The sequence below is a fragment of the Talpa occidentalis genome, unplaced genomic scaffold (assembly GCF_014898055.3).
Source record: "Talpa occidentalis isolate TD23 unplaced genomic scaffold, MPIMG_talOcc4v2.1, whole genome shotgun sequence".
Lineage (NCBI taxonomy): Eukaryota > Metazoa > Chordata > Mammalia > Eulipotyphla > Talpidae > Talpa > Talpa occidentalis.
In genome coordinates this window covers 141,943,392-141,965,698 of record NW_026555331.1, presented here as the reverse complement: position 1 = coordinate 141,965,698, position 22,307 = coordinate 141,943,392, and the positions used below count along the sequence as shown (strand labels likewise).

Here is a 22,307-nt window from a genome sequence, read left to right as displayed (position 1 = left end):
AGGGAAGTGATGCTTAGGAAAAATAAGCCTGGGATTGTCTAAGGTCCCCATTTCATATACTTTCCCAGCGTTACATTAGTTTATTTCCTGAATGTCATGAAGAGTCACAAAGAAAATTACACACACACACACACATACAATAAATAAAAAAATCAAGTGATAGAATTAACAGCACGAAACCAACACAATCTGATAGGACAATCCGAAGGCACCACTGAATAGTGTAAGATGCTGAAAGTCCCCATTAGAAATTAAAGATTTCATTTTCTCAGTTGTCTCAGAGGTGAACAGGTGAGTGTCAAAAGCCAACGTGATAATATAAGCAACCAAAGACAAGAAGGATGAAGCCTGCAGTAGTTACAAGTAGTTGGTTTGTGGAGGTCCCTACTTATCATGAAGATGGCAAACAATACTGCTAGTGAATACAATGAAATAATAAGAGCAAAATTCAAAGAAAGTCAAAAGTATACATTGTGGTAAGTTAGTATATCCTTAGGTCTAGAGAGGCAATGAAGAATCAAATTAGACCCCACGGCAACTTGGTTCTAAGACTTATTTTAGCACACTGAGACCATTAGTACCATCTCTCAGAGCTTACAGGGGGAAAAAAAAATCAATTGATCAGCTCTCTTTTTCAACTTAATGATTTTCATAATGACTGCCAGCAGGCCTTAAATGGGACTAACCTATTTACGCTAATAAAAGCTATTCTATTCTGTACCACAGCGGAGAGGCAACAATTGGCAATGAGGCAAATGCCACTCAATGCAACTTTCTTCATATTAACATAATTTGATATGATGAAAACAATATGCTATTGCTGCTGGCCACACTTCCTTGGGAAACCAGCAAGAGGTTACTGGCAGTCCCTTGACTTAGCTGGGGAGATAATAGGTTTGGGCATCAGTGCAACTGTCTTTAGTTAATCAGTCTACAGTACACAGCTGTGTCTACCAACCTGCAGCAAGGCTTCACCAGAGCTCCAGCAAGCACACTGCCTACCAGAAAATTTCTGTCAGAACCTTGCTCACTCCTAGAACTTAGATCAGCCTGGCCGACTTACCTAAATAGCAATACTTATATATTGCTTGTTGCTAGAGTGTCTTTGAAGATAATAGAATAGATGCAACAGATTGCATTTTATGCAACTCGCTTCCGAGTTTTAGCTGGAATGGGTTGAATAGTGTCCCCCTCAAATTCTACATAGCACCTTACCATGAGACCATACTTGGAAATGTGGTCTTTGCAGATGTAATTAAGGTGAGGATTGAAATGAGCGTGCTGATTTTGGGTGGGTCTGAAATTTAACGACTGCGTCCTTAGCTTGAGGAGCCAGCAAAAGACAAATGGACACACAGGAGAGAAGGGCGGGTTACGACGGGAACAAGGATTGGACTTCTGCTGCCAGAAGCCAAGAAACACTAGGACCCTCGGAGCCTGGAAGAGGCAAAGCAGGGCCCTCCTCTGCCATCTTTGGAGGGCCTGTGAGGAAATAAACCTGCTGTTTTAAGCCACCACGTCTGTGGTATTTATGGGAGAATGCCTAGGAAACTAAAACACTGGCTTTAATGGTCATGAGAATGGCAGAAGGCTTCTAATACTAATAGGCGATCAGCACACACGCTCAAGACAAAGAGAAAGGGCATGAAATAGTATCTCTTACTGCCATAGCAGGGAGGTGGGGGGCAGGAAAAGATGTTGTTACTAGGTGGGTGCTAGAATATAAAGAGCAGCAGCAGGTGAAGAGCAAGTTAATGACGCCAGGAGAGATAGGTTGATGTCTAGACCAAGATGGAGGTGGAGGAGCTGAGTCAGAAGCCTGTTAAGTGGGGAGCTCAGGAGCAAGCAGGAGACAGGCATCAGGGCAGCCAGCACCGCCACGCACGCGTGTGGGGAGAAAGAGATAAGCTTTCCAATTGGTGTTTCATCCAATCATTAGAATAGTGTTGCTATGACATACTTCATTATTCTAATTTTAAAGAAGAGGGAATAACTGTGGACAAGTTAGCAGTTTGGACCTGGCCACAGAGTCACCCGTTGAAATGACTGGGGTTGAAATCCCAGTCATTAAAGCATATTTTTGTTTTTCACGCAGCCCTGGTATTTGTGGAGAACAAACACTGGTTGCAGTCTGATTTCAAAGTATTGAACAGCGCTCTCATTATAAACCCGATTGATTTAGAAAATCTACCTATTTTTTTCCCCCACATACTCATATTTTTACCTATTCCCGCTCAGGGCAATAATCATTCTGTGGAGCAGAAAGATGCAGGCCAGGGACACTAATTCTGGCCACATGCTTGGATCTCAGAAAATGTTGCTACCCGGGGCCCTTGCCTGGATCAGTGGGACAGGACAGCTGAGACAGGACGTGGGCAGAAAGCTCCTGGTGACTCCAATGGGTGGTGGTGTTGAAAACCCCTGCTCACTGCCTGCAGGCAACAGTGGGCAGCTGGCTGCCTGCGGAGGAGACGAGAGTGTGGTGTTCAAAGGCAGACTCCAACCGTTGTTTGTTCCCCACAAATACCGGGGCGGCGAGAAAAATGAAAATATGCTTTAAATGTTTCAAGACTGCCTAAAAATTTTGACTTGCCTGGCTTATGTTTTTCACTCCAACAAGGCAGGAATTTGAGCCCAAGCATTAGGGAAGCTGCTGCTGTTTTACATTGCCCTCCCGGAGCCAGAAAACCAAGGCCCATCCTGCGGTTGGAAAGAACGTTGTGAAATTCAGCAATGTGCTAGACTAGGAAGCTGCTTTTGCTGCCATTGCAAATATTGTTACAATTTCTGGGCACCTAGGAAACAAAGCTGAAAAAGTTTTTTTTTTTTAAGTTACTGTGGAGTCCACAGCTTTATATTTCACTTTCACCCTGTAGCTGGGAATGGTGTGTCACAGCAGGCAATGATGGTTATGATGAAGGTTCTGGGCTTGGCCCTGAGAGGAGGGGGGTTCAGGACCTTGTGTTGCTCAGCAATTCAGGTGATGCTGCTGTAGCTGCCACTCTACTGACCGTGCTTTGTGCTGTGCGGACATAAGGTGGAACTTCTCAAGCTCTAACGTGCATATGGACGACCCGGAGATACAGCACAGATGCAGATGCTGACCCAGAGGTCTGAGGCTTTTGTCCACCAACCACTTTCTAAGTAGCAAGGATATCAGGTGCTCCATGTGGAAGTGGGGGACAAAACTCGACATCTACTTTTTTGTTTATGCAGATGTTCACTAGGCAAGGGATAAAAACCTTATTCTTAGTGTTCAACACCCCCCCCCCTTCCTTTTTTGGATGGAGACACTTGAGAAGGAATAAATGAAATGGCAGGCCCCAATCTATGATAAACTAGGGTGCTGAGTCAATGCTTCCTCATGTCTGAGGAATGAACAATTTGTAGCATCCTATAGACAGGGGTACCACTTCCAGTGATTGTTTTAATAGCTCTGTGACCAGAATGGCAGAAGATCTGGTTTGGGAGAAATGAGGTATTTTTCTTGAGAGATTTCCTTCATTTAAATCAGCACTGGGGAGTTGCCATTTTGCAGAAAAAGTAATGCCAATGGAAGAATCTCAGATGGTAAAACCATGAAGTATATTCAATTCTACCTCTATATGGGTAGCATTCGAAGCATCCAAACTGTGAAGTTCATTGTCATGAACCTCAAATTCAAGATCTTGTACCTGATACCATGGGGGAGACATGCACACACAAGTCTTTACACCAAGGACTGCCACTGATGTGCTCATTTGTACTCACTCACCCAGTCACCCATTGAAATGTTGAATATCTTTTCTATTGTAGACACTGTTCTAGGGGATTTAGGAGAGAGGCACCTGCAATAATACCCCAGCTTTTCCAGGTGCTGGAAAGTGCCTTGCACACAGAGACAAGGAGGATGGTCAGGGTTACAATTCTACTTCTCTGTGAGGCACTACAGGGCTGGGTAAGGGTTTAGCACAGTCTTCTGCTATGGTAAGAATCCAGGTCACCAATCTGTTGCAGTTTGATACTTTATCAAACACAATAAATTATTAGAAAAAAGAAATGAAAAAACCCACAATGATATAGAAAACACAAGTTTCTGTTTTGTGTTATTAGAGTCCATAGTCTAATGCCTTGAAAAAAAAAAAAGCAAGAGTCTAAATGCTTACTCTAATTTTCTACATCTCATAGCTGACTGGTAACAAACACCTCAGGTTACACTTTGAGTAGAACTGGTTTGGAGAAGGACTCCAGGATTAGGCTGCTGGTGTCTGAATTAGCACTCTAGTACTTGCTAGTTATGTGACTACATGCAAGTTATTTAATATCAGAGTTTCTCCCCATAATACCAATAACACCCTTACAAAGCTATTGCTTAGATATAGAACACTGACAAGTCAATGCCTTTAAAACATTCTGAATAGTGTCTGAATTTCAGAAAATGCTATTGAAGTGTTAGCCGCTATCATCACTGCTGTCCACTAGTATGACAGTTATCATTCGTATTAGTACTACTTCTATTACTACTAGAACTGTGGTGCTGTATTCTTGGGGCCAACACCTGTAAAGGTGATTCACACATAAAACTGTGCCTACAATTTATTCTTTCCTTCCCTCCCATGAATTCTATGCCTATGAATTCTGAATGTGAAGTTACCAATGCAAAAGGCTAGTATTGCCCAAGGAAAGGCCCCTCAACCAACTGTCTGTGCTGCTGAGATGCCATTTTAGAGAGGTAAAGACAGAGTCCGGGGTTTCCTGTGTGTTCATCAGAGAATGAAAGCATCCCTGAGACAGCTGTGCTCCCTACTCCCTGGAGAAGCCAGTGGGCTAATGTTTCCTGACATTGGGGGCCACCTCAGGGGAAAGGCATGGTCCTTTTTTCTGCTCTGTGCACCCAACAACAGTCTCCCAGAGGGAAGACTTGCCTGCTTTATGTAACTGGATGCTTAGCCCATCTGTATCTTTCACACATAGATTTCTCCAAGTTCCCTTCTCAATAGTTGTTCTGGAATCTCTGCTAAAATTTCTGAGAATTATTTCTTGCCTTTTTTTTAGATAGGTCACTGCTGTGAGCTGGGAATAAAAATATCAAGATGACACCAAAACATGTTTAAGACACACTGAAACATGGACATGGGAAATCACATCAGAAAACAATTTACAAGCATTGTTAAGCAAGAGAACTTCTTAAGATGGGAAAGGAAAATAAATATCTCCTCATTTGCTTTTTTAATCTTGTAGCTCTGAGGATATTAAACAAATGCATGGATATTGTCTAGCTAATTTGCATTCTCAGAAAATAAAATTTTTATGAAGAGAGAGAGGGCAACAAAACCATCAAATAAGAAAGCAGGAGCCTTGGCTCTGAAAACAAATTTAGAGATTAACTGCTTGAATGGCTTATGGTGTTAAGATTTACTCACATAGATGATCCTATCTTGACAAGGTCAAAGAGAAAACAGGTAAAGCTGGAGTTCTTATCTAGCCATGGAATAGAGTAATTGATTTAAAGAACAAGAGGCACAGAATGTGTACAAATGACTGGTGATGAAGCTGGGAGTGATCAGAGAAGCACGTGGCTTGGATGTCCAGAGACGTCAGCTCACTGGCAGCGCAAAGCCTTGACACGGCCCAGATTGTAGTCAACTAGTTATGAGTATTAATGTGTCTTTGCTACTCAAGCTGAAAATTATCATTTAATAAGCCAGCATCTTGGCTCTCGGATTCATTCCTGTAGTACATAGTTGCCTTTTGTTTTCCTTTAAATTCAGTACTCTAAGCACGTCAAAGTAGCTCTGTAAAGCATATAGTTTGACACACCAGGGACATAAATACAAAGCTAATGATATGGTCAGACAAAAGATAAATGTAAACAAGTTTCTGTAATTATTTATCCCTCAAGTTTCCACCCTGATTCTACAGTTAGCTATGACTTTCAAAGTTTATTCACTGTGCCCATCCATCCATCCATCCATCCATCCATCTACCCACCCACCCTCCCTGCCACCCACCTTCCATCCATCCATGCATCCATCCATCCATCCATCCATCCATCCATCCATCCACCCACCCATCCACCCACCCTGCCATCCATCCATCCACCTACCCACCTTCCGTCCATCCATCTACCTTGCTGCCCACCTATTCATGCATGTATGCACTCATTCAATAAATTATTTACTGAGCACCTTCCTGATGCCTAGTCTTATACTATTCTTTTGGAACTTACATTCTAGGGAGAAAATACAGAAAATAAAACAAATTAGAAAATAAATAGATTTAAATAAGATTTAAAGTTGTGTTAAGAAGAGGGGAAAAAAGTGTTCACATGACTAACTGGGGATACCTATTCAGGTTCCTGACACAAGAGAATTCTATTCAAATGGTTCAAATGAAGAGACACTAATGAAGAGATGACTTACAGAGGTAGAACAGGCAGCACTAAAAGATACAACTAGGCATGTGGAGGCACTCAGAGACTATGCAGCAGGAAGCTGTAATCAAAGGGCAAGGAGAGGAAATGGTGTCCAGTAAGAGCTGGCGCTCTGGAGGAAGTGGCCCTGGCAGGACCTCCTCTTATGGGGGGATGCACTCTCAGGTCTAAAGTGGAGAGGAAAGAAGTCAGAGACACACTAACTTCGCACTCCTCTCCACCATCCAGTCTCCTGCTAGTTCTATGTATTGGTAGAATATGAACATAAGTCACTGTGCAAGGGAGTTTTGGAATATTGTTCAAAGAGTTTCCCTTCAGTGTTGAGAATGGACTGGGGGTGTGAGAGAGATGGGGAGAATGGAGAATAGCCAGAGGGGGTCTTAGGTAGAGCAGTTAGGAAAAGCTTCCCCATGGAGGTGACATTGAAATTGAGACTCAGAGAGAAGAATCCAGCCAACAAGGAGCCAGTGGAGGAAGAACCCATCAGAGGGACAAATGAACACATACCTCTGCCTTTCTCTCTTCTCTGCTTCCCACACTCAGAACAAATCCCTCACCAGGAACATAGCAACCACCACCTCAGACAATCTAAGTGAATGCTTTCCTAAGTGTGATGCTGTTACTCGAGTTCTGGGAGATGCAGATGCTCCTATTACATTTTCTTTTTTTTTTTTTTAAGATTTATTTATTTATGCATACAAAAGCTGGGATACAGGCGAGAGATGCAGGGGGGTGAGAGGATTCACCAGAGACAGAGTGGGGAACAGAACAGGCACACTGACTGAAATACACTGCTGAGGGGAGCAGCGGGCGAGGCAGGAGAGGTCTGCCTCACCATGTGGGTTGCTCCCTGGCTGGGGATGGAACTTGTGTTGCAGTGGCTGTGGACCGTTTCATAGGTTGTGGCTTAAGCCCTTGCGCCACCAGGGAGGCCCCTATTATATTTTCTTAATACTGTAGAAGACTTTGCTCATATAAAAAGAATGCTCATAACAAGGATATTTGCTATGAAAGTTTCAGAATTTCTATTAATTCTAATACACACAGAAGAAAAAATCAAGGAAGACATATATCAAGGCAGAAGTTATAGGGCAACTATAACTTCCTTCCATTTATACAACTTTTCTTTAGAGCTCAAGTCTTGCACATTTTGAGATATGCTCATACTGTGTAATTTATGTAAAAACATACAATTGTTCCATCATTCTTTTAATGAAGAAAAACCGTAAGATTCCATTACCAAGTAGTCATAGTTCATGTATACCCATGTTTTAAACTCATCTCAAATATCTGTGAGTTTTATATTTACCTCCAAATCACATTCTAAAAAAAAAAAAAATGAAATAAATACCTCAAGCCTAATTCAAACATCTACTGACAAATTATTTCTGTCCAGCAACAAGCTCTTTATATAGTCCAAGTAAAATCTTGTCAAAATATTGACAAGACCAGTACTTGAATTAAATGATCTGACTTCAGTTTACTAAATAGGTTCAAATCCCTGTGAGCTAGCCAAGTTATTTATGCTGAATAACTCCATGGCACAGAGGGCCTGGTACTTGAGGTTAGGCAGGGTAACTGCCTTCCTGCATACTCCAGGATGCCTTCACCATCTGAAAAAGAATTCTTTTCAAGGACAAGTTCCAGGCAAAAAATGAGGAGTCGCCTGAATGTTAATGAGACTCACAGTCTCCCATACTCACAGCTAACTTTTTTTTTTCCTTAAAGATCGTCAGGAATTTCCATTATCTCTACATTAGTCCTAAATTTCCCTAGTGCCTGTTTGATTTATTTCCCGTTGTTTTGCCCCTGATGACTATGGAAACAGATGGTAATTCTTTTTCTTTTAATTTGTGACTCGTTCCAAGTCAATGAAAATTACTGATAAAAACTAAATTCAAAGTAGATTGTTACCTGCAGGAGAGGTCGCTGCACCCCCAGAACCTTCATGGTATCTGCATTAGCAAGAATCTTCAAGGGGTCGGATGTTTTAGTGACACCCTCAATCTCCTTGTTGATCTCTGCCAAGACCTGACTGAGGAAGATGGTCTTGATGTACTCAGTGAGAAACTCCCGAAGAGGACACTGTTTGGCTGGACCAAGCCCCAGGGCATGCTCAATCTCCTGAATAAATCTGGAAGACAAACAGGAAATTGGTTGTTAAATGAATTAGAAAAAAAGTTAAAGAAATAAGGCAAAAGACACGCATATCACTAGGCTTTGGCCATTTCCATGGGGAGATGTGGATAAAGTTCCAGAATTTGTTTCTGGTATGCTCAACTTGTTGTTTTTGCTTTAATTTTATTGAGGTGACATGGTTTATAACACTGTATGTGATTCAGAGGTACCGGATCATACCCTTCAGATATGTCACCACACCACATCCTAGGAAACAAAGAGATATTCTTTTTAATAAGTTGACTACCTGGAAAAAAAGATGTTCATTGTACACTCTGACTTATGGTACTTGAAGATACCACACTGTTGGATGTCTAGCTAATGCTTATGAGCAATCACACTGAGATGCAGGGTTTTGTGTTTTTTGAATAAATGCCTGGTTGATCATCCTGATACTATCCCTGATCATCTAGATACTTTCCTCCATGGTGCAAATTGCAAAGTACATGCTCAAATACTGCATATTTCTCTCTGAGATCTTTACACATGTAGACAGGAAAGTGGTGGGGAGGAGAAAGAATATTCTCTAATTTGTGACATGTGAGTTGTGAAGTTATGAAAGGAAATGGGATGTGGGGGGGGGCAAAGGAGCTCTTCAATCTTATTTGTAATGACCAATGTCCTTTATCAAAACACTTCAAGCATAAATAATAGTCAATGAGTTTGTAGCTCTTTGTTATCATATTCTTTGTACTTTTTCTGTACTGGTAGTTCCTGCTTTGCAAGTTTATGTAATTCACAATTCTAAGTTATGACAATTTAATTAATAATACTAGTCCTCCAACAACAGGGTTTAAATTCCAGTGTCCACAGCAGCTGGGAGTTACGGCACAAAGTATAAATTTTAGCGCTTCAGTGTGGAAATTTCTGGGTAAATAATTGACGTTCATCATAATCAGGGATAAGCCATGTCCCTTTGTTCAAAGTCCACCAGTGATTGGTGCTTGCGCATTTGTTCTTCAGTTCAAGTCCAGGCAGCAGAGCTCACAGCTGTACCATTGCCTGGTCTCCCAGAGACATTTTATAAAATGAGTAACTGAAAGAGGTAGCAGGTCAAAAAAAAAAAGACAAAAGTGCAAAAAATAACTAAAAGTACCAACACTGGGAGCAGGGAAGTGGATTTACAGAAGCAATAGCTAGCTCCAGGAAGGCTGGCACTGCCCCAGGTTGAGAAGCAAAGAGTAAAGGTGAACCCACGGACCTAAATGAGGAAAGTGGCTGTGACAAAGAGATGAAGTGAAGCTGGCAAAATACATCGTATTAAAGCACTCCTGGAGGCATTTCAGGACATTGCAAAACAAAGACTAAAATGCTGGCGGCTGATCCAGACTTACAAAAGAAGAAAATAACAATTCACAAGGGCATAGAAGATGCCTGCTGGGCCTGGTGCTGTGGACAGTGGGAAGGTAGCAAGTACCATTCAAGCTGCGGTTGATAATATTGTAATTGAAGAAATAAATACTTGAATTCCTGAGTTTCTAATGTGACACTGTTACACTGTATTAAATACAAATTCCTTTTCTTATGTTGTCATGTCTGTATACACTTATCACTGACAGTAAGAGAGCTGTTAACATTTTGACAAACATTTTTAAAAACCATGCAACACTTGTGATTTTCCTCGCTGAAGAAGATTGTTTTGCATTACAGTTCCATGGTGTCATGCAAAGCCAGGGGGTGCCCTGTACTTTAGATTCTTCTCAAAAAAGAGTAGAGGGGAAATGAAAGGAAATTAAATCTTATGAAATAGACCAAAAAAAGAATGACTAAGTAGGAAGATATAGTTGTAACACATCACAGATGACAGCTAGGAAAAAAAAAATTGAGTACAAAAATGATCAAAGGAGATGAAAAGAGGATTTACAGTAAAAGAAATACAAATACCATTAAATAACAGGAAAAAAAAAAAACATAGCCTGATTCAAATGGAGAAAAATGAAAAGTAAACTACACTAAGATAACATTTTTTATATTCTTGTATTCTGCAAGTTTGAAAACAATCTGTTGGTCTAAGTGTGGGGAAAAGGAACATTCTTATATATTTTTGATAGAAGTGAAAAATGATGCAGACCATGTGAAGGACAAGTTAGCACTATGCCTCAAAATTACAAATGCATTTCCTTTTGACCTAGAAATCCCACTTCTGGGAAATTCTTCAGACATTTATATCTGAATATGGATGAGATGATCTGTGCCAGAGTAAATACATCAATGTAGAATTGTTTTTATGGCAAAAGACTGGAAACTAAAAAGTTCATCCATCAGGGGTTAGTTAAATGAACTGGGGCATAGCTGCACATTGGCATTCGCTGCAGTTCCCAACTCCCAAGCATGGAAGCTTTTGATACACTAGTGCAAATCAGTATGTATTTAGTAGTGTTTACTCTACTGACCTTTGTACAAGACTTATATATGCTCATTTATTTATCTTAGGATAAAGATTCAAAAGAAACTGTAGGCAGCAGTGGTAGAGGGGGTCAGGAAGAAAAATGGGCTTAAGACTTTTCAATCATAAGTGTTTATAACCATTCAATTTTTAAAAAAGATTTATTTATGTATGTATTAAATTTATTTATGTATTATGCATTTATTTATGTATTAAAAAGATTTATTTATGTACAAGAACTGGGGTACAGGCCAGAGATGCAGGGGGTGAGAGGATTCACCAGAGACAGAGTGGGGAACAGAACAGGTAGATTGACTGAAACACAATGCTGAGGGGAGCAGCGGGCAAGACAGGAGAGGTCTGCTGTGCCATGTGGGTCACCTCCCTATCTGGGCATTGACTTGTGCTGCAGTGGCTGCTGCTATCTTCACTGTGCTAAGACTTAACCTCTTGCACCACCAGGGAGGCCCAATCATTTGATATTTTTAAAACTCTGAATATATTAGAACACAAAATTAAATTAGAAAAATAATTACCTACACATACCAGAGACTATATTTTATAAACTGCTTTCTAATTCGACCACACTTAAAGTATAAATGATGCTTAAGTTTAGTTGTTTAACCTAATAGTTTCCTCTACTTACTAAACAAATACATTGTAGTGTATAACACCAGTTCAACACTCAGATCAACACTTCATTAACCTCTGTGTGTGTGTGTGTGTTTGTGTGTGTGTGTAGTGGGAGGAGGGTGGCAGCACACACAGTATTATCATAACGAGAAGGTAATCCAAAGAACACAGGAAAGAAATTGAATATTGAGAGGCCATGAGAAAGAACAATGAGGTTTCTTAATTGCTATTAACAAGGAAAGGGAAATAAAACCATGACCCAGAACAAGATATAATAAATACTTAGGAAGAGAGTGCATAGAGTAGGTGGAGAAAAAAAACATAGGTGCTTAACCACAGCCATAATTTTAAAATCTCCAAATCCTACAGCTTGCTACACTGACCCCCTCTGAGCTCATCTCACCCTTAAAAAAAAGACCCCCACCCACGTACTCCTTGGTCTCCTTGATATGTTGCTGAGATAAAGCCACTTAATTAAACTTCAAGTAAGTAAATACAGCAAAGATCTTTGGATTTTTTTGAATATTAGGGAAATCCATCATTAGAATCCCTTTTTATTCTTTTAATGGGACTTAGAAAAAGGTCTTCTGAGCAGAAGTACTTCTTACATTTTCAACTTCTTTGACATTGGCTAGAAGACATTTTTAATAGTCAACTTGCTCCGAAGCAGAATGACATAAGGCTCCAAACTACCCACACTTTGGGTTGTTCTCGTCCCTTCTTTGCCTACAGTGTCCCTAAAATATGCAACTGCCCCGAGCAGCACTGATGGAGCGGCTCCCATCACTTTCAGTTGAATGATTTCTTCCAAATACAAATAGCTTCATCCCTAGAGCACACACATCAGTTCAAAATGACACATGAGGGTTGATGTTGTCATCTTTAACTGGAGGGGACCCATTCAACATGTTTCCCAATCTGCTTCCAGAGCTGCGTGTGCCCTCACTGTACAGAAAGCCAGAAACATGTGAGTGAGAATGAAAGGGAAAAATCAGGGCTGTCTTACCCACCCCCTTCTTCACTCAAAAATGAGAAGCTATTACATTAAATGGGCCTACTGTCCTTTTTTGGAAGGACACAGCTTAAGAATATCCCCAAGCATCCATGAGGTACATCAGTCATGGTCACTGCTCTCACAGTGTGCAGTCCTGAGTGAATCTTGGAATGGACAGTCTTGGGCAGGCTACTTAGCCCCTCTTTTTTTTTAATTTTCTTTTTTTTTTAAAGATTTATTTATTCATTTACACAAGCACTGGGTACAGTAAGAAGCACGGGAGGGTGAGAGAATTCACCAGAGCCAGAGCGGGGAGCAGAACAGGCAGACTGACGAAGTACACTGCTGAGGGGAGCAGCGGGTGTGGCAGGAAAGGTCTGCGCACCATGTGGGACCCTTGCCAGCGGCCGGCGGCTGGGGATTGAACCGCCGGGGATTGAACTGCCGGGGATTGAACCGGCGCTGCAGAAGCCGTGGGCAGCCTTGCAGCCCAGTGCTCACCACTGCACCACCAGGGGAGGCCCTACTTAGCCCCTCTTAATTCTGCTTTTACACACCCCGTGAAGAGGTACAATGCACAGGGTTGTTCTGAAGATGAAATGAGGACATGAAAGTTAAGGACTCAGCCCTGAGGTTGGGGCATAGTAATTTACTAAATGGTGGCCATTGCTATTTGTAAAATTAGGACTGCGATGGAAACCCTGATAAGGTTAGAGATTAGAGGAAAGTGTGACATATTTTCCCATCTTGCTTCTTTTCTTTCCCAGGAAAATGTCCACAATCAGCCATTCAAACTACTAGGTCTGAAAAGGTTAACAGTTTGACTATTTCAGCAGCAAAAAGATGTGGGTATCACCAAAGCCCTATGTGGCTGGGCACCAAGGATAAATTCCTCACCATCACATCCACAGTGTCCATTGCTGCTATTTGGCTGGCATGTAGTAGGCTCTCAGGAAACATTTAATGGATGAAGTGTTGAATAACGGGTCCTTTAATGTTGACCCATAGTTCTAGAAACTAGGGTGTGACCTCTCTGACAAACATTGCCCTCTCTCAAGAATTTTGACAGACGTCCAAATAAAGATTGAAAAAAGATGGAAAATCGCCCCATATCTCCACCACCCATAGTTAGTAGCTGCCTGTTATAAGAAGTGTAGTCTGCGGTCCTTACCCATACTCTCACTCTGTTTTCTACTTTGAGCAATATGGTTTTTCACGTTTCTTTTTACTCTGCTCTTCCACAGGGAATTACAAATTTGTTCCATCAGGACAATGACACAGCATTACTTGCCCCAACAATCTTTAGGGAACAATGACACTGCCTCCTGGATGTACTGTAGACAATCCCACAGTGAATATCTTTTCCTCCTGCTGAATTATTTCAACAAGTGAAAATCCTGGGAGTTGCTCCTCATGATATTTTATGGGCCTGCATATATTCTATCCCTCCCCCAAATTCCCGCAATATAATGTATGGCTCCTTTTACCTAACAAATACTTTAAAAATGATCTGTTGAATGGGGGACAGAAGAGAAAGTCAAGGGTGAAGAAGAGAATCATTAGAAAGCCCAGTTTTTCTTACAATGCTCCTAATCAGCACTAGGGGAGTAAGAAAGCATTGAAATTTTAACAGTGACGAGCATCTCATTAGGAAAGAAAACACTTCACTTCAAAGTGAAGATGGAACACAGATGGAATCCTGTCAAAAGGGTATTATCTAATCTCATGAAGTGCTCTCACATTGGGGATGATTTCCTATCCCCACCATGATGAAAAGGCAGACACAAAGCACAGGTACATCTGTGTATATGGGGAAAGAAATGGTGAGAATCAAAGAAAAGGCACCACAGAAAGCTACATGCAGAGCCTCTAATTACAGGATTTGGAGGATCTAATTCAGATCAGTCTCCTAAACCTAAGGATGTAAAGTAGGATAACCCGAGAAACAAATAATGAGGCTAGGCTAGCCATTCTCATTGCATTTGAGAGTCTGAAGCATGAATCTTATATCCCAAATTCTAATACTGCTATAAATATTTAATAGAAGGTATTCATTTCAAAAAACCATCATCATCTAGGGGACCTCCTAAAATCTGTACTTATATGACACTTATATTTTATATCTACTCTTTTCTATAGCAAATATGTGTCCTTTACAACACATACAAGCCCACACTACCTATCTGTAACCCAGTATTTTCAACATTTTTATCTTGCTTTGATTTTTATTCAAGGAAATTTGTAAAGTAATTAAAATTTCACTCAAGCGCCCCAAACCTCAGGCTAGTCCAGCCTCTTCATCCCAGATCATATTTCATGGAAAAGCCATTTTTCCTTTTTATCTCACCCAAGAATAATGACTCCTACTAGCTGGAAATATTCTTGAACAGGAAAGAGCTGTATTCTACTTTAGAAGTATTTTATCATTGCCGTGAGAACAATGATACTTAAGTCACTTGACTAACATTGCTCCTAGTTTGCAAGTATTCCTTACACTTACACCCTGATAATACTTAAAATTCTATGGCCAATATTGGCTGTTAATGGGACATAGTGACATCACATGCCTCCCAAGATGATATGATAGAGGGGATAAGACAGCATCATTTCTCTGATATCCTTGCCAAAATACAAAATTTGAATCTAATTGTGGAGAAACATCATTTTCCCATAAAATAAAAACAAAAAATAAAAAGTACCAACTTCAGAAAATTCAAATTCAGAATTCAGAGTGCTGGAGTTCAAGGAAGTCATTCTGTCTCTCATAAACCGTGTCACTGTTATTGCGATTTGTTTTGAATGTATGTATTGTATTGGTATATAATTTGTATTCAGACAACATACAATATTTTAATTATTTTCATTTTCATATTTTCTGGCTTTGCTGTGTATTACCACACCTATGCTTTTGGTAGTTTAGGATGAATAGTATGCACAAAAATATTTATCTGAAAAGTGTTTTTTCCCCCCTGATGCCATGGAATAAAGCCAGCAAAATGTGGGATTTATCCCTCTGATCACCTGCATCACCTGCATTCTTCAGGGCATCTCATCGTATCATTTCTACTAATGCATCTTCTAATCTAGCCTTGACCTTGCAGAGATGCAAAGACATTTTTATAACAATTCACAAGCATCTTCTTGTCTTTATTTAGGTCGAAGGTGTCCATGTGAAAGCTACGTGATATTTACAGGCTGGCAGCAGCTCTGTGTACATCACCAAGCACATGCAAGGGAGATTCCATGGCAAGGTCCCTCAGTGCAGCGGGCTGCTGTCAGATTTAATATCTCCAGCCTTCAATGCCACATGATACTACTGGTTACAGATACATTCATTAAAAATGTAATTAGCAATAAACAAGTAACACACTGTTTATGACAGAAACATGAATGAGTTCATGTTTTATCCTTTAAAAGCCAGAATTCTGGGGCCTTCCTGGTGGCATAGGGGTTAATTCTAGGCGCTATCACCATTGGGGCCTGAGTTTGATCCCCAGCCAGGGAGCTGACCCACATGGCGCAGCAGACCTCTCCCGTCTCGCCCGCTTCTCCCCTGAGCTTTGTATTTCAGTAGATTCATCTGTTCTGCTCCCCACTCTGTCTCTGATGAATCCTCTCACACCCTGTACCTCTGGCCTATACCAGTTCTACTATACATTAACAAATAAAAAAATTAAATCTTTAAAAGTCAAAATTCTGAACTTGAATTTTCTGAAAGTTGTACCTCTGATTTTGTGTTTTGGTCTTATTAGAAAGCAAGCAAAACACGGCAGTAGCAACAAGAAGACAGCACATACAATGCATGAGTTATAAGGGCAAAATAAATTATACATTTCTCCTCAGTCCAGAGGTGAACGCAGCACCGACAGGCAAATGTACTTTTCTGGGGAAATATGTGCCCATGTAAAAAGTAGCACTAATCACAGAGTCCTGTGTGCTGGTGACACTTTCTATACATCACTCTAAGGCTGAAAGTGGGGCCTCTAAGAGAACACTGAATAGTCAAAGTCCTTGTCATGCCTGCTTTGGATGAAAACAAAAAACAATCTACAACGAGCCCATCCTTGACAAGTAACTGACCAGTTAGCTGTCCTTGGGTAAATGGACCTTTGGAATCAAACTCAGGTGAGGTCATGAAAAAGGTCAGAGACAAGTCTCATGGCGCCGTGAGACACCTTGCTTACTTACTCAATTACTCTCAGAAATGACATTTAAAGCACAGAGCAAACTGAAAACAACGAGGGAAAGAAGGAAAGAAATCTAAGAATTGATTGTAAATATATTCAACTTGGATTATCTGACTCAAAAAAGACCATTTAGAAATGATTTACCAGTGACTCATTCAGAAACAGCAGCAACAGGCATATTTAAGACCATAAATCAGCAGAACATGAAAACCAAAGAAAAATCCATAAAGGTTAATGCACTTTGGAGCACATTTCCCTCTTAATTCATGGGACTAAGTCATTGGCACATCAGGAAGAGCCTCCCCCAACAGTCTGTAATTGTTCATGCTGAGTGTAACAACTATGTGTGCCTTTTGTGCCGAAAGATTTTCTGGGTAAAAGTGCAAAATAAGCTCATCATTGCAGAGCCAGATCGCTTCCTCAGTCCATACCCCTACGAGACAATTTGCTGAACTAATGAATTAAAAAGGGACTTGGGTGCTCTTATTTGTGATGAGTGAAATTCCTGCCTAAGGATGAGATGAGAAAAGAGGTAAAAATCATTAAGGGGAGGGAGCAAAGAACATTACCTACAAAATTTGAAGTCTGCAGTCTTGTAAACAAATTTAACTTTAAAAAAAAAATCTTACCATGAGTATATTGCAAGTGATTTGTGACTACATGTAAGTGTTCCCTCCAGACTAAAAAGCACTTTAGGTAAAATGAAGTAAGCCTCTTTAAAATGACAGTGGTTTAAAATTTTTAAGCATATAATTTGGAAATTGAAGCAACTCAAACACTGACCCTTAATATCAAGCAATCTTTTTTTTTTAACCAAAAGGAATGCATATAAATACATACCTTAATGTAAAACTGAGAGACATAATGATAATCCTGCTTTTCCATAGGCCTACAATTCTATTTTCATCCTTCTCCCTGATCTTATTTATAGTCAAACAACCTCTCCTTTTTAATTTTTTATAAAAGATAAGGCTGTCAGAAAAATTTCCAGGAAAAAAATCAGAACTTGTTACAGAATGCCTACCATCTCTCCTGGAGACTTAGGTGTCATGTAAGGTGACACGTTCTAGGAGTTTTGTTATCAGACAGGCCATAGATAATCCAATGCAAGATATGAGGAAATCTAGCAAGAATTGTTATTAGTTGCTTACATCTACTGAGCTCTTTTTTAAAAAATATTTATTTCTTTATACAAGAACCAGGGTACAGGCCAGATTCGCGGGAGGGTGAGAGGATTCACCAGAGACAGAGAGGGGAGCAGAACAGGCAGACTGACAAATACACTGCTGAGGGGAGCAGCGGGTGAGACAGGAGAGGTCTGCTGCGCCATGTGGGACCCTCCCAGGCCTGCCGGGATCAACTGGCACTGCAGAGGCTGCAGACAGCTTCACAGCGCTGTGCTCAACTGCCTGCGCCACCAGGGGAGCCCCTCTACTAAGCTCTTAAACAAGTCCTGACTGAAGAGCTTCACATGGATTCTTTTATGAAAGTCTCACAATAACTTTATGAGGTATTACAGTATTACCATCTGCTTTTTACAACCACTAGTTGAACATTACTGTCTCCAAGAGGTCTTCTCCCTGGCGTCTAGTTAAATGTCCTTTCATGTTCTCCCCACAGCACTCAGAGTCCACAGAGTATTCCTGTTGAGGTGTCTGTATTCCCTCCTAGTCTGTAGACATCTTGAGGAGAAAAGAATATGTCTTTGTTGATTGTTGAGAACTTTGTACCTAGTAGGTATCAAGAAGTCAGTCTGATCATGTATTTTGTCAGCAAATGTTGCTTTCAGTGTACTCTTGTGTCTTTTCTCGAGATTTCTGTGTGGTCTACTTCTAGTCCATCCAGGCATTTTCTAAATCATGGTATATGAGCTAAAGTGGATGTTTGAAAAACTGTCATTTTCACTATAGTTTTCCTTCAAGGACCAATTTAAAGCTCACTCCTTCAGAAAGTTTTTCCTTATTTCTTTAAACTACTTTATTAATTTGAACCACTTGACTTCATTATGTAGCGTTTGTCATATTCTCCCTATGTGTTTTCACTCTCCATTTAGAAGTCAGCTCCTTCAGAGCTTTGTGATTTGTACATCTTTGAATCCTACTTGAAGTGCTTAACACTATGTCAAGCACAGTGGACCCGTTAATAAATGTTTTAAGAAATATTATGTTTCTATGATTACTTCTGTTAGCTGGTTTTTAAAGGCCCGTGCTTTATAAAAGGGTTACAGAGTACAGCTTATTTGAAGGCTACAGTTTAGGGAATAAATATGGCTGATGAAACAAGGTCAAAAAAAAAATAGTGAAATGAAAAAGAGATTGTGAAGTTAAATTATGCATGTGTTATGGCAAACACATCGATAGGAGGCATTTCAGGCAAACTATTTCCATCAAAACATGGTCAGATTCCTGGGAATGTGTAATTTAGTGAATCTGTTCTAAGCTGAACACAACTTGGGCATCAATAACAGCAAAGACTGGAGGTGTTTATGTGTCAAAATCATGAGTTGCGAGCCCGCTGGGATAAAATTACAGTATATATTTGCTGGAAGAGACAGATCGGCCACTTGGTTCTCTCCTCCACAGTGCCTCAACAGGGTGGATTTCATTATATTGAATAAGTGAATACTTTGGAAAACACAATTTGAATTATCTTTAATGAGCCTATTTGGCAGTTAACCATGTTCTTGAATTGAGCTTATAATTATTTCTTATTCTACTCTTATGTTTATTCAATCACCTGATTTACTGCCAATCTGAACGCAAAATGCTTTAAGAAAAAGTATCCAGAAAACAGTGAGTGATCCCCCTAGTCAACATTTAGTATATGTGTGGGTCACAGACATTTCTTGTCCCCTAGCATTTTTTATTTCTATTTCCTTTGCTCACATACTTATTGATATTGCAATTTAGCCACAGTTATCTTCTCATATTATTATTGGTTCCTTCCTCTGCTCCCACATCCACATGTTCTCTCAGACCAAGATCTATAATTATCTTGCAACAATATCCACAAAGTTATTTCCTATAGTGCTTCCAGTTCTCCTCAAATTTACCTCCTACAGAGTCCTTTCCTATTTGGAAGAGATTCTCTGCTTTCTCTTCTCACTTTAGGCCATATACTGTCAAATCACATCTTTGGGTTTCAACATGACAATATGGATTGGAGTAATGTCAACTTAATCTTGAAAGTGAACTAAGCTAAATAAGCATTTTAAGCTATCTCAGCTGGCATTCTGCTATTACTGTCCTACTTTCCTTCTAGAAGCCTCAGAGAGTCATTTCCTTCTTAATAGTTAGTTTCATAACTAGGTCCACTTATTAGATAGGAATTAAAGACTGTAGAATTTCTACCACTATTTTATTCAAATTTTCATATTGCATATTGCCCTCAAATGTGAGATACAGGAAAGTACAGATCATTACATTTGTATATGGAATAATACAGGAGAAAAACAGCCTCCTGTCAAGTTGAGTATTTGTAGGTGAGTATCTGTCAGTTGTATAGGCATATAAATGATGGAATACATAACATTTCCAAAGAACAACTAGACCCTGCAGAAGAATTTCAATTACAATTTGATCAATTCCTGCAGAAATGATAGTTCTCTGCCATTATGTTGATAACAAATACTTAAAACACATAGAAGATAAAACAGCTGTACAAGAGTTAGCGTCTGCAATCAGGTTACTTGCTCAGCAAGTTGTACTCTTGGGCTGATTGATGCTACTAATTGTAGTTGAATATGTAAGAGACAGAAAAAGCTTATAGAAGTATTTTGCACACACACAAAAAAACCCAATGTGAACCCCTGGTTTCATCTAAGAAATGAGTCCTGTTTTTAAAGCAATGGAAAAAATAATAAATATATTCCTCATTATAGCACAAACATGAAGAACATCTAAACAGAAAAATTATTTCACAAAACTACTTTGTCTCTTAGGAAACTTGTGAAAAACTTTCTAGCCTATGATACTGGCAGCCAGTTCCCTCTGACAAAGTTTATTTTCAAAGTGATAGTATACATAAAATTGTCCATTTTTATGAAGTTGACAATAAAAAATGATAGACGTAGGCAGGATTGTTACAGGCACAGGAGTTAGTTCTGCATTTAGCATTTATGTGTTCAGATAGCTCCTATGTGCATTCACACTTATTCATACTTTCGACAGTTAATTTGTCATTTTCCACATGCATACTTTGCTTTGGCAGCTATAAGGATCTCCACTTAGATAGCAGGTTTTTTATTGTATTCTTTTCTCTTTTTAAAAAGCATGCAGCAGCATCCATTATACAGTTTCTGAAAAATACTTGGCAATAATCATTCATGCAATACCCCAGCAACAATCTGAAACATAACAGTAAACCTCCCAATTAGCTAATTGATTCAACGAACATTCACCAACCATGTATAATAAGCCATACTCCAGGAGCTGGGGATGCCACATCATACAGGTCAAGAGGATGCATGATGAGTTCTCATCTGTTATACAGGTTAGTGCTTGCCAAGGACTTTTCACACACTTGAACCGCATTCTACTTTGAGGACTGTGTTGACTGATCATTATTTCCATTTTGCAAATGGAGAAACTATTTCAGTTAATTTGCTGAAGGTCACACTGCCATCAAGTTTGAAAACTGTCTTAAACCTACACAGGGCTCCTAATTCACCATTCTTTCTTCTAAACCACATACTCAACATGGCAAAGTGCACACATCCGCAAATTGAGAAGACTGCCAAATACATGATGACAGATTCAATGATTCTAGAGAAATTCCAATGTATTTGTTTTTCAAAACTGGGAAGGCTATTTTCACAGCTAAGTTTTAGATCTTGATTAGACTTCAGTAGTTTTTGGTAGTTTGGTAGTTTTAAAAACAATGGCACAGCCTAATGCATAGGTCTTCATTGGAAGTATGAGTGCCCAGAAAACATGTCTAAGGAAGAGCAACATGACAGAAAACTCTATAATTGTCTATTTCTATAGAAAAAGATCCCAGAATGTGTTATTTATCACAAGGTCTGTGGAGCTGAGAGAGATCTGAATTTTATGACTCAATCGCAGTGAGAGGCTAAGCCCAAAATCTGCATCTCTTGTCTCTTAGTTCAATGTTCTATTCCTCAATGACAAAAGTGAAGGAATAATTAGACTATGTGGGTTTCTCTTTAACATGGTTGGCCATTCCTCCTAACAGCACAATTACCCTGCTAATGAGATTAAATTTGTTTTAACTAGAGGATTATTTCACAGCAGAGCCCCCGCTGACTCCAGTTCCCATAGGATCCATGGTTTTGTAGATGCACCCACCTAAACTCATTTGCCTTAATGAAAGCCAGACATACAAATTGGGCCAGCACAGTTGCAAAAAATAAAAACAAACCAAAAACCAAAAAAACCCAAAACAAAACCCAGCACACAAGGGCTTTTATGTTGAAAAAGCACCTCATTTAGTCAATCTGAATCTTCCTTATACCCAGTGAAATATTTATTAATGAGTATCAGCACCACAAGCCAGAAT

The 22,307-nt window shown here is 39.8% G+C and overlaps 1 protein-coding gene across 1 annotated transcript in view; it reads right to left on the bottom strand.

Moving 5' to 3' along the window:
* EXOC4 (exocyst complex component 4) overlaps positions 1–22,307 on the bottom strand; it is a 668,442-nt gene that overhangs the window by 202,504 nt on the left and 443,631 nt on the right. Inside the window, exon 11 of the mRNA XM_037513395.2 lies at positions 8,327–8,546. Within this exon, the coding sequence (XP_037369292.2) occupies positions 8,327–8,546 (220 nt within the window). The remainder of the gene's footprint in view (positions 1–8,326; positions 8,547–22,307) is intronic.